The sequence below is a fragment of the Sorex araneus genome, chromosome X (genome assembly GCF_027595985.1).
Source record: "Sorex araneus isolate mSorAra2 chromosome X, mSorAra2.pri, whole genome shotgun sequence".
Lineage (NCBI taxonomy): Eukaryota > Metazoa > Chordata > Mammalia > Eulipotyphla > Soricidae > Sorex > Sorex araneus.
In genome coordinates this window covers 224,029,245-224,042,254 of record NC_073313.1, presented here as the reverse complement: position 1 = coordinate 224,042,254, position 13,010 = coordinate 224,029,245, and the positions used below count along the sequence as shown (strand labels likewise).

Here is a 13,010-nt window from a genome sequence, read left to right as displayed (position 1 = left end):
TGGGAGCTCAATTTCTAATTTTTTAAGAAACGTTCATACTGTTTTCCAAAAAGGCTGAAACAGTCAGCATTCCCACCAGCAGTGAAGGAGAGTCCCTTTCTCCCCACATCCACACCAGCACCAGTTGCTTATGGAGGATTTTTGTAGATGTCACTTTCAGGGTAGAGAGCGTGGTCTTGGAGAGGATTCTAAATCTAATCTCTCTTCCTTCACAGATCATGGGGACAAGAACAATGCACTGATGAATCAGGAGGTTTTGACTCTGCAAGAAATGCTCAATAGCATTGACTTTAAGAGAAAAGTTAGTAAAGAGTTTTTAATTATGTCTTTTACTTACTCTTCTTTTTCCCTACATCTAGTGCTACTGTAAAGAATTAAGTTCTTGTATTTGACCTTTTTCTTTAATGCTGAATGTTTCTAGGAGGAGTGCCACACTGTTTGCATTTCTTCTCTTCTGAAATATCCATGCTGGATCTCTCCAGAATCTTTTTATCATGCTTCTGAATTTTATTGATTATAGCCAGCATTGGACTGGAGCAATAGCACAGTGGGTAGGGAGGGCATTTGCCTTGCACATGGCCAACCCGGGTTCGATTTTTCAGTCTCTCTAGGAGGGCTTGACAAGCTACTGAGTATCCTGCTTGCTCAGGAGAGCCTGGCAAGCTCCCCATGGCGTATTCGATATGCCAAAAACAGTAACAAAAAGTCTCACAATGGAGGGTTACTGGTGCCCCCTCGAGCAAATTGATGAACAATGGAACAACAGTGTGACAGTGCTACAATGCATAGTCAGCATTAATTTTAAGGAGAACATTTTACCTGACATCTATTTGCTATTTCAGACATGATTGTATCAATTATTATGTGTATTATGTTGAGGTAAATTCTACTATTCATGGATAGTTAAAATATTTCTTAATGACTACTAAAATTTGATTGGAAAAATAAGTGATTCAGAGTCTACTCTGAAAAATTTTGTGCTAAGTAATATTCTCGATTTCAGAGTAGTTCCTTGGCAGTAAAAAGTATGCAATATAGCCTTCTCTGAAGGAAAGGAAAAACTTTTCTTCTAACTCAATAAAGTGTTTTATAAGTGTGGAAAGAAGACTCGAGTTGTGGTTCAGCAGCAGAGTGTTTGCCTGGCAGGTGTGAGGCCTTCTATCCATTCCTGTCACTGAAAATATAAAGAGAGGTAATATCTCTATTTTATTTTTCTACCTCTCTTTGAAAATAAATGTAACTGACATGGACCAGAGAGGTAGCTCAAGAGGCTGGAGCACAATATTTTCATCCAGAAGATCTTGGTTCAGTCCCTAGCACAAAATAACCCAAAGATGTCTGAGCACAGAGCTTGGGTGGCACAAAAAAAACAAAATAAATGTAATTGAAATTTAACATATCACTGTCACTGTCACCGTCATCCCATTGTTCATCGATTTGCCCAAGCGGGCACCAGTAATGTCTCCAATTGTGAGACTTGTTGTTACTGTCTTTGGTATCGAATACACCATGGGTAGCTTGCCCAGGCTCTGCCGTGTGGGCGAGATACTCTCCATAGCTTTACAAGCTCTCCTAGACGATGGAGGAATCGAACCCCAGTGTGCAAGGCAAATGCCCTACCTGCTGTGCTATCGCTCCAGTCAACATATCACTGATACAAACAATGTTTATTTCTAAATTTTGACTTCACTTGCTGTGCAGGAATTTTTTTCAGCACAAATCAATATTTTTATTTTCACCTTAGGTCAATGTCAGTTATAAAACTTAAATTTGTATGTCATATTTTAAGCATGCAGTTAATCCACAACAAACTTAATGTTTTATGCACAATAAGTCTATGCTATACATTTATGCATTCTCTGAATTATACTGTGCTAGAAATAAGATTTCCAAGAGAACAGGAGTAATTCATTTTATTCACCCAACTATAGATCAGAAGACCAAAGTGCAGAAATGTTAAATGACTTCTCCAGTTTTACCCTTAAAAGCCTTTGTCCAGTTAGGCCTTTGAAAGTTAGGCCTTCTCAACTTGCCTCCAAAACCCCAGATAAAATCCTAATAAAATCAAACAGGAAGGCTCAAACTTAAGTCATTACATTATTAAAATAAATATGTCTACCTATATATAAGAAATTAAGTTTAAAAAGATACCCATATTTTAAGTCAATCACTACAAGAGTCAATGTCACAGAAATTATTGTTTCAGCATATGTACTAGAATGTTGTGAGATTATAACTAAATGTTTCTTCATTACATTGTTTAATCATAATAGTCTACTTATTTGAAGCGGCAGTGCTATGGCAAATAAAAGGAAGTGTTTGGGGGCTGGAGCGATAGCACAGTGGGTAGGACGTTTGAATCAAACCGGGTTCGATTCCCAGCATCCCATAATGGTCCCCTGAGCACCGCCAGGGGTGATTCCTGAGTGCAGAGTCAAGAGTAACCCCTGTGCATCACCAGGTGTGACCCAAAAAGAAAAAAAAAAGGTAGTGTTTGGTAAAATACTTGGTCAGAATGTTAACCCAGCCTTTATCTTCCTAGGTCAGAAAAATTATTCTATAGGTTGAATTTTGAGTGACTTTTGGGCTCATGAGTATCTTTGTCTTTAGGAAGCCCTCAGTAAGATGACACAAATAGTAAATGAGACAGACATGCTACTTAACAGCATGCTAATTGAGGAGTTGCATGACTGGAAACGGCGACAGCAAATCGCGTGCATTGGAGGTCCACTTCACAATGGGCTCGATCAACTTCAAAACTGGTAAGACAAATTGACTCTAGTTTCTAGTGAAAACCACAGGAAATACAAAAAACCAGTGGCACTCAAGTAGGGCTAAGGTTTAGCTTATTGGCAGTGAATTAGCATCTGGGAACTCTACAGTCGAAAACAAATATATATATGTATATATGCTTGTATATACGAATACTCTTAATTTCCATGCCTTTGGGAGAAAAGTCAATTATCAATAAAAATTGATAGAATGTCCTAGCAGTTGCTTAATTTTCTTATATACTGTATCAATCTTAGAAAGACTCAAGTGGATCATTGAAATCAGCAATAGATATACTTTAAAGATCAATAACTTCTAAAGCTTATAAAAATATTTCTCAATTTTTAATTGTGTATCTTGATATAACAAACATTTTGAGTTATAAACAATTTCTTTTTATATGTGAATGAAGAATCTCAAATGGCTAATACAGTATGGCATTCTCTGTCTATATATGTACCCATGCAGGAGTCAGGGATGTGCTATAGTGACAAAGTGTTTGCCTTGCATACAGTAGACATCCCCTCCAGCACACACATACACACACACACATACACACATACACAGTTTACATAGACACATAGTCATAAATGTTTATGGGTTCCTCCTTCAATCCATACAAAAAAAACTATTTGACTGAAAGAACAAGTGGGGAATATAATGAAAAGGAAATGTCCTACCTGAAATCCAGAATTGTTTTCAAAAGAGTACAATTTAATATGAAGAAACTCTTTAGTAGTTAGCTGCTTTTACTCTAAAAGTTTTGTCCTGCCTGGTCTATTTCTCAAAAGAAGGTATTGGGTCTCTTTTTTTAATGCATTGATTTTCCTTGAGGAGATGTTTTAATTCTCTGCCTCCTTGCACTCTGTTGGGAAACTATAAGCAATATTCTGGGAACGAGAGAGTTTGATGATATAAGTATCACCCCAAACCCTAGTGTTTATTTTAAGCAAAAAGGAAGAAACAGAAAAATAAAGCAGATATTGATACTATAGCAAAAGTGAGTGGGGGCTTTACTGTTTTTTTCACAGTGTTATATGAAAATGAAATATGAGGAGAAAGAACTACTTTCAGGACCAAATGGATGTAGCAAATCTTTAATTAAAGTCCCCTTTGTTCCATTTCAGTCTTCCTTTTCACTAAACTTCTTCCTGCCCATACTTCCTCCTTCATTTTTAAACTGAAATCACCACATAGTGATAACAGATACCATTGTCCAGATAAATCCATTAAAAATTTTTGGTTATGATGTAGGACTTATAAAGAACATGTATTTGCTGAATAGGGGAGAATAGATTTTTTTTCCTTCAAAAAAATATTCATGGAGGGCTGGAGGGGACATTGGTGGGGGGTAGTAGACACTGGTGAATGTATTGGTGTTGGGACAGTTTATGTCTGAAACTCAATCATAAAAATACTTTTAACTTTTCAATTCACAGTAATTCAATAAAAAAATTCAAAGGATTATATCACATTTTCCTTCAGTATTCTTACACAAAATAGTCTTCATATGGCATATTTTTAAAGTTTAAATTTTTCTCTCGTAGTCCTTAAATGGGTGACATTTTTTCGAGATGTAAATTTTTAACAGACTTTTAAACAAAGGATAATTAAAATGATTTTGTTTTAGATGACAAAATTTTATCAATGATTTATTAGCTATAACTGAAGATATAAGTTTGAGAATATTAAAAATATTTAACTTGTATCATGCATTTTAGAGGAAAATGGATTAGGAAATAAATAACTGTCAACTCACCTCTAATGGGAATGAATTATTAATTTAATCTTTATTTAGCCATTTAATATTTTTAAGAGATGGTTAATATGATATATTGCAAAGTGGAAATACTATCTGTGATCTTCCTTTGCTGTCCAATAGTTTTACACTCTTGGCAGAAAGTTTTTTCCAACTCAAAAGACAATTGGAAAAATTAGAGGAGCAGTCAACCAAAATGACATATGAAGGTGATCCCATCCCCATGCAGAGAGCACACCTGACAGAAAGAGTTACCTTCTTGATCTACAACCTTTTCAAGAAGTAAGTGAGGTATTGTCTATCTGGGTATCTTGTAGCATCCTCAGTCCTATGGAGCTGGAAACACACCCAAGCTTGGGTTTTGGTGTGAAGCTAAAGTGGAGTGGCAATATTAAATAGTGAGTCTTGAGTGATAAAGTGAATAAAGCCCAAAAAACCTCTAGAAATCACATTTCTGCTGTTCACCACAGACTTATCACCACTCATCTCCCACCAACTGACTCAGTTTTTCATGAGTCAAGTCACATCACCCACTTAAAGTACAGTTTTCACATTTTAGAAAATATTTCAAGGATTTCTTCATTGTATATCCAAGAAATGAAGGGTAGAGATCATGTTTGTGTTTATAAGCTCATATAAAAAGAACAAAATTCTGGGGCCAGAGATAAAGTACAAGGGTTAAGATGCTTGCCTTTTTATTGCAACCCTGTTCAAATCCCAGCACTGTGTATGGTCCCCTGAGCACTACCAGGAATGATCCCTGAGCATGGAGCCAGGAATAAGACCTGAACACTACCAAGAGTGGTCCAACTCCCCACCCCAACCTCAAGATGAGAAAAAAAAATTAGTGTATATCAGAACTCCTAATAATTGGCTCAAAATGGTCATGAGATGGCCATTTCACATTGTTTAATATGACTAAAATATATTGAAGCTTTTATTCTCAACTGAGACATGATGACTGGGAATTATGTTTATTTCTAAGGACAGTCTTTAGGCATTGTTCCATCTTTTGGTCATTACTTGACAGGTCATTAGAAAGATTTGGCCTTCATGGGAATTTAAATAAATATCTTCTCAGTGTAGAAATATGGGCTTTTAAGAGGATATCAGCCTGTTCCTCTGTGGTTTTCAGTCAACATTTTCAATGTTTTCAAATGACACGTTTGTTTTTCCTCTTAATCTAGCTCATTTGTGGTTGAAAGACAACCATGCATGCCAACCCACCCTCAGAGACCAATGGTACTTAAAACCCTCATTCAATTCACTGTAAAGCTAAGGTAGGCTGAATGTTTTCATATGTTTATGGCTTCACTGTGTTAATTAATATTGAATGTCTCTCCTTGTACCCTTTACTCAACTATTCTTTATTAAGTATCTCTTGCATATCCAGCACCTAATTCTGTTCTCTATAAACCTGAAGCAGGGAGAGACAGAATTGAGTAGGTAGATTGGGAACAGAATGTGGAAGTCTTTGAATCTCCTTTCCAAGAAATATATCAGCTGCAATTTTTTCTCTTTAAGTAACCACTCACTTCCTTATTGGATTTCTATGAATACTCTCAGCTCAATTTTCAGTATATCCTTAATGTGTGCACCTTGAATTACTTGTATATGACTTGGAGTGATTGTTGCCTTATCTACATATCTGATCCTTTCATTAGCATAAGCAACCCAAATCTCTCATTTGCCCTTAAGTCACTTAAAAATTTGAACTTCCAAACATGTTTATCATACCTTATCTCCAGGTCCCTAAGCTTTAAGTTCCTCATCACTCAATAATTTCTGGGAAGCTGAAAATCTGAACTAGGAAAAGAGCAGGCAATGCTGTAGGTAGAGTGTGATGTACTTGATAGGGCTCCTGATCGTGTATCACTGTGAGAATTCCATTTTGTTATTCAGTTTTGTCATGTAATTGACATTGAACTCTGTGTAAGCTGAAGAGGGTCAGCTTAATAACTTTACATACATATGTTGTGAAATGATTACCACAATAAGTTTAGTTAACATCCTGTGCCTTAGAACTCCATTTTCAAAGACAAGGCATCTGTCTTTGTCCTGCATTTCAAAAACCCCAGTTGGAATTCTTCATTCTTTCCTTTGTATGAATTTTGCACGAAGGTTGAATAAACAGAAACAAAAGCAGAGGCTGGGTTCCCTTTTAAAATTTCATTGTTTTCTTGGGGCTGGAGCAATAGCACAGCGGGTAGGGCATTTGCTTTGCAAGTGGCCGACCTGGGTTCGATTTCCAGCATCCCATATGGCCCCCTAAGCACTGCCAAGGGTGATTTCTGAGTACAGAGCCAGGAGTAACCCCTGTGCATCACCAGGGGTGACCCAAAAAGAAAAAAATTAAAAAATAAAATAAAATTTCATTATTTTCTTAAAATTGCTCTTTCCTCTTTTCTGAAACTATAACCCACAAGAAAGTAACAGTAAAGGTCAGAATAGGATAAATGGCTGGTGGACACCATATCTATGAGGCATCCCCATAGATGATATGTTGAGTCTAAGATGCTTTCTGGGATTAAAAAAAAAGTTGAATATAAATTGTTCTGTCAAGAGTTCTGAGTGCAAGAAATGCCAGAGAGATCCCTTTCTTGGGATTGCACTGGTTGCCCAAGTCCCTGGTTTGGGTGTTCTGTCCTCCTCTTCTACCTTACTTGGGTGTTCATCCTCTCTACTCTATCCCCATATCTTGCTCATCATCCTGTATTTTGTCATCAAGATTTTCCCCTAAAGTTCTTCTACACCATAATATTCTACTCTATTTTAAAGGGAAGCATGATATGGAGCTCTAGGTCATCAACATCTAGTAAATCAGAATCTTTCTGATGCAGGATAGAAAGATGAGAGGGAAAAAAATTACTCATTTATGAGTGAGTGAGTGAGTGAGTAAGTTTCTGTGAAACCGAATTGTAACTGCAGAGAAGACTTGCAAAACGATACATCTCGGAGGAGTACCTGCCTTCTTCGGATGATCACCTCATCCTCCACTCCATAACAGCATTTGCTGTTCCGTATTTCCACTTTATAATAAATCATATTAACCATATCTTAATCATGTTCCAGTTTATAAAATCTACTCTGAAATTCTGTGTAAAAATTTTGCCCCACTTCCCTTTCCTCCTTGGATATGGTCTCTTAAATGGTCAGAAGTAGTACATGCTTGGTTGTAGCGCTTGCTCATTTGGTTGTGGTGTTCACTGGATCTCATATTCTTGATACCGGTTTTGCACACATGCTCACCAGGGTGTGTATATCTTTATTACTGGAGGATGTCATGGAGCTCAAAAACTATACTCACAGGGGAGTATCCTCCTGGTTACAGCGCTTGCCGTATCTCTTTAGTTGCAGTGCTCATTGATGGCTGCACCCTATAGTTCAGTGCTCACACACACCTGTACATAGTACATCCAGAAATCATGTGTGGCACCTGGAAGCCTAGACAGCTGAGCAGCCAGATACAAACAGCCGAGTGGCCAGATCATACTTAGCACATGTGGGTAATGCCAGGGATCAAAATCATGGTCTCATACTTGCAAGGCAAACACTTTAGACACAGCCATTTCTGGACCTTTAAATGAAATTCTAAGGAATTTTTACTACCTTTAACCCTCCTTTTTCTTTAATAACAGTTACTAATCTGTGTTTTATCTATTTTTCAGAACTTTATTTTTCTGTGTTTAACTATGTTCACACTTCTCCTGGCCCCTATCTTCACTATACCAGTTACTGTATGGAGGATTTATATAGGGGTATAGGTTAGATAAGGAACTTAATATATGCTGAGTGAGCAGAGTGTGGACTATGTGCATAAATGAGTGATTAAGTGAGTAGATTTCTATGAAAATGAATGCTAACTTCAGAGAATACTTGCAAAAGAGTACATCTCTGAGGAGTTAGGAACTGCAAAAGAATAAAGGAAAAGATGACTTTGGAAGTATAGAAATGAAGGGAACTATTATTCTAATTTCTGATCACTTGAAGTTAGGTCTCTTGGTTATGAGCACTTTGCTGTTATTTAATATGTTGTGTTTAGATTACAAAAGCATGTGAATTGAATTTGTCCATTTTCTATCAAAGGCCAACTCTGCCCAGTATTTTTACTGTATAACCGTTTTTCATTTAAAAAAAGTTGATTTGCTAAATTGACAAAACTTTTCTGTAGCATGAGACTAAAACAGAGATATATAAGTAGACTTGTACATAATTATTGTTTGCTCAAATTTTGACTTTAGCCAAAATATATGGAGCTATTTTTCTGATATGCCCATATATTATCAAACTCAAACCAAATGAAGCAAATGGAAACTTTTCCCAAAGATTTATCAGTAATGATAATGCGATTGATATAAAGAGTAGCAAAAATAAAGAAAAAAATTATATTTTAAAAATACAATATATAGAATATGCTAAATTATAGAGATATGTTTTTATTTGTATATATGCCATAAATGCATGTAACTGCTTAATATTAAAATTTGGCACTTTTAATTTTTACCTTTGATTCTTTTTTGATGCCTGTTTTCAGACTACTAATAAAACTGCCAGAGTTAAACTATCAGGTAAAAGTGAAAGCATCAGTTGACAAGTAAGTTCTTAATTTCATTTTGAAACACAAAAATGTCAGTCTTTATTTTTAACGAATTGCTTTTAGTATAATGTCAGAGTTTTAAATTTAAGTTTTGAACAGTATATTTATCATTGTACTTCAAATATTTAAACTTGAAGTTCAAACACTTAGCAGTATTTTAATACAAATTTGCTTTAAAGTTCTTTATGATTAAGGGCCGGGGAGATAGATCAATGGTTAGTGGTACTTACTTTGCATGTGATGGGATCCAAGTTCAAACACCCCACCCTGTGGCCCCCTGAGCACTGCTATATGTTCCCGAAGGCCCTCCAAAGCACCACCATCGTGACTCTGATGATCTTTGAAGCAGCAGATCCCAAGCAACTTCACATTCTTAGAGCCTACCATTGAACTATCTGGCCCCTCTAGCCAAGTATTGCTGGGAGTGTGCCCTGTCCATGCTAAGGGCTGCTTGGGAGAACCCAATTGTTTAAAACGTAAGATTAGAATTTTCAGAAATGATTTTCTCAAAAGTTTTTACTAGATTAATTAAATGGCCCATTTTAAAGGATTTTCTTTTTTTACAGAAATGCTTCAACTCTAAGGTAAGACATTTGCTTTAGACATTTTTGTTGTTGTTGCTTTTTTACAATTATATTTTATGCAAGACCATGTAAATAGCTTAGATTTCCTCTCTAGCAATCGAAGATTTGTCCTTTGTGGAACTCATGTCAAAGTAATGTCCATTGAAGAATGTTCCAATGGGAGTCTCTCAGTAGAATTTCGACATTTGGTGAGTTTAATAGGAAAATTGCAGGAGTTTTGGTCTTTCAAATTAGACACCTCTTTACTAATACTCCCTACACTTCAATGCTTTTCTCTTTAGTATTCTTATGTAATATTAAGAACCATGTCAAGAAATCAAACATGCCATCATTTAGAATTAAAAATGGTAGAAAACATTGAAATTTAACTCAGAAGGTCTTAATTCTTAGCAATGTTGATATAATAAAACTACTTGTAGTAAATGATCAATAGATTTTGGAAATGATAACACAGATAATCCATCTTCTGTCTCTATCATTTCATTTCTTAAATCTTTCCAGGAAGTTATATCCTCTTACAACATGGCTGAAGTCATTTCATTTCAGTCGATTAGTTTGAGGATATAGGATGTTCCTGGGTAGGGCAGTTGTACACAATTTGTTCTGGCATTTCTAGAAAGCTTCTGACCCACCTCATCCTGTTGCTTCTTGTTTTTACCACTTCCTCTTAACCTAGAGTTCTCCTCCTGCTTTCTTTTTAGTACTGTGCAGTTCATACAGGCTAAATACACAGCTGCCTTTCTTGCCAGAAGCATACTACTCATCCGGTGTATTACAATTTAGGAAATAAATCTACTGCACAAATCTCTCAAAAATGTTACTTTCTAAACGATTAAATAAATTTAGGTTAACAGAAAGCTGTGAACACAAATTTACTCCTTTTTTCGTTTGTGTCTTTTAGCCTGCCATATTGAAAAGCACATTTCTTTTTAACAAAATCCATCATCTGATAAATTAAATATAATGAGAAACTATGGTTTAGCCATCCTTCAAGCCAACACTGTTTTTTGCTTAGGTTCTTATCCTCAAGGAACTTGGAATAATAGAAATAGATAAGAATCAGAACACATAAAAAAAAGACTAGGTCTTTATTCATCAAGTATAGTATAGAATAATAATAATAATAACCATTTTTACAGAATAGCTGCAAATAATTGTCACATAATTATCTTTTATGTAATAACTTTAAAACTGTTTAAATATATAAATAATTAGGGGCTGTGGAAATAACTCAAAGGGATGGAGGACATTACTTGCATGCACTAGAATATGAGTTTGATTCCCAGCACCAAATAGCCTCAACCCTAACCCCAAAACTGGTGAGATCCTGGTGGCTCCCAGCATTGCTGGTTCCAAGCAGTAACTGTTTGACACCATGTGTCATAGAGACTGGCTCCAGGACCCCTAAAGCACTGCTTGGTGACCCTCCCCCACAAAAAAAGAAATAAGAATAGAAAACCTGAGAGCACTGTTTGAAACACCATAGACTTCACTGTTTGAAACACCATAGACTTCAATACTGTCAATGACAGGTTTATGTGTACCATGTGCAAACACCACACCGTCCACCAGTGTCCACTTCCCTACACAGTTGTCTCAGGTTCTTTTCCCATCCAGCCACCCCACCCCCCCTCCCGGTTGCCCTTGGTAAGCTCAGTTCTGTAGAGCCGGTTCTCAGGTTCTATTGTCTTTGACCATTTGATATTCCCATCCTGTTTCTGGAGAGATAGCACAGTGGGTAGGCATTTGCCTTGCATGCAGCCTACCGGGTTAGATTCCTCCGCCCCTCTCGGAGAGCTCGGCAAGCTACCAAGAGTATCTAGCCCGAACGGCAGAGCCTGGCAAGCTATCCGTGGCGTATTCGATATGCCAAAAACAGTAACAAGTCTCACATGGATATGTTACTGGTGACCAATCAAGCAAATCGATGAGCACCGGGATGACAGTGATCCTGTTTCTTTTAGTCCCATATATGCAAGAGCTCATTTTAATCTCTGTCTCTCTTCTTCTGACTGACTTCACTCAATATAATCTCTACAGTTCATACATGTAGTAGAAAGTTGCAAGATTTTGTCCTTTATTATAGTTGAATGGCATTCCATTGTGCATATATGTCACAGTTTCCTTATCTAGTTATCTATGAGAACATTTTAAAATGAAAAGATAACCCATAACCTCTATCTGGAATAACACATAATTTCTAATCAATAACCTATGTACCCTATTATCTTTTTTACATTTTAAGTTTTGTATTAAAATAACCTATTATCTCTCTGGAATAATATTCCCACTTTATGTCTTAGCTCTTTATCTACTATATCTCACTTTTTCACAGTGGAATCAGATTGTGCAACTAATTTGACAGCTTTTTCTCCCCAATAGCAATCTATCATGAATGCTTTAAGGTCAGTAAGTATCATGCAGATCTGCCATTTAGCACCTCACTGTGCCATGGGAATACCACTCTTCATTTATTACCCAGATCCTTTCTACAAACTTGGTTTTAAAGAGATGGGGAAATCTTACAGATTATCTCAGAAGTCACTTCTCAGGTACAAAGAAGTACTGAGTCGACTAAAGCATCCCAGCATGATTTCCTCTTTCAAAAATGTTGGCTTAATTAAAAACACAGTCTTAATAGTATGCTGACTTGCTCACTTATCTCATTGTAAGTATTTAAAGTGGCAGCTCATGAGTGAAACCAGAAGTTCTTTGCTGTTGAATCTGGGTGGCTGTATCAGATATCTCTGAGTGAGAGGACATCTGGTTTATTATTCTAGAAGAAGACAAAATTGTGGCCAAGTAAAGAACTATAATAGGCATGACCAACTTGCTATTTAACAAATAATGAGTATTTCTTTCTCTAAACATTGTTATTTTCTTTTTCAAAGCAACCAAAGGAAATGAAATCCAGCACTGGAAGCAAAGGGAATGAGGTAGGTCATGTTGTCTCCAAGAGAATTGTCCTAGGATGTAATCCTGTGATCGCTTATCTCCAAAATGCACTTAAATTCACCTTTATAGCTTTCTATAACTCAGTTTAATATTTCCTTTATTGGAAATACAAAACTTAATAATTTTAGACTATGTAAAAAATATTTTAAGTGAGGCCTAAGTAATATTACAGTGGGTAGCACAGTGCTTACCTTGCATACAGACAATCCAAGTTTCATCCCTGGCACCCTATTTGGTACCCCAGGTCCTGCCAGGAGTAGTAATCCCTGACTGTATAGCCAGTAGAAAGCCCTAAGCACCACTGGATGTGGCCCCAAACCCAACACCCTCCAAACACACAAAA

The 13,010-nt window shown here is 36.5% G+C and overlaps 1 protein-coding gene across 1 annotated transcript in view; it reads left to right on the top strand.

The window, feature by feature from the left end:
• Window positions 1-13,010, top strand: part of STAT4 (signal transducer and activator of transcription 4) — a 127,890-nt gene that overhangs the window by 86,582 nt on the left and 28,298 nt on the right. The window contains exons 7-14 of the mRNA XM_004601229.2: window positions 216-301; window positions 2,611-2,762; window positions 4,655-4,813; window positions 5,719-5,811; window positions 9,066-9,125; window positions 9,695-9,712; window positions 9,807-9,900; window positions 12,604-12,648. Of these exons, the coding sequence (XP_004601286.2) occupies window positions 216-301; window positions 2,611-2,762; window positions 4,655-4,813; window positions 5,719-5,811; window positions 9,066-9,125; window positions 9,695-9,712; window positions 9,807-9,900; window positions 12,604-12,648 (707 nt within the window). The remainder of the gene's footprint in view (window positions 1-215; window positions 302-2,610; window positions 2,763-4,654; window positions 4,814-5,718; window positions 5,812-9,065; window positions 9,126-9,694; window positions 9,713-9,806; window positions 9,901-12,603; window positions 12,649-13,010) is intronic.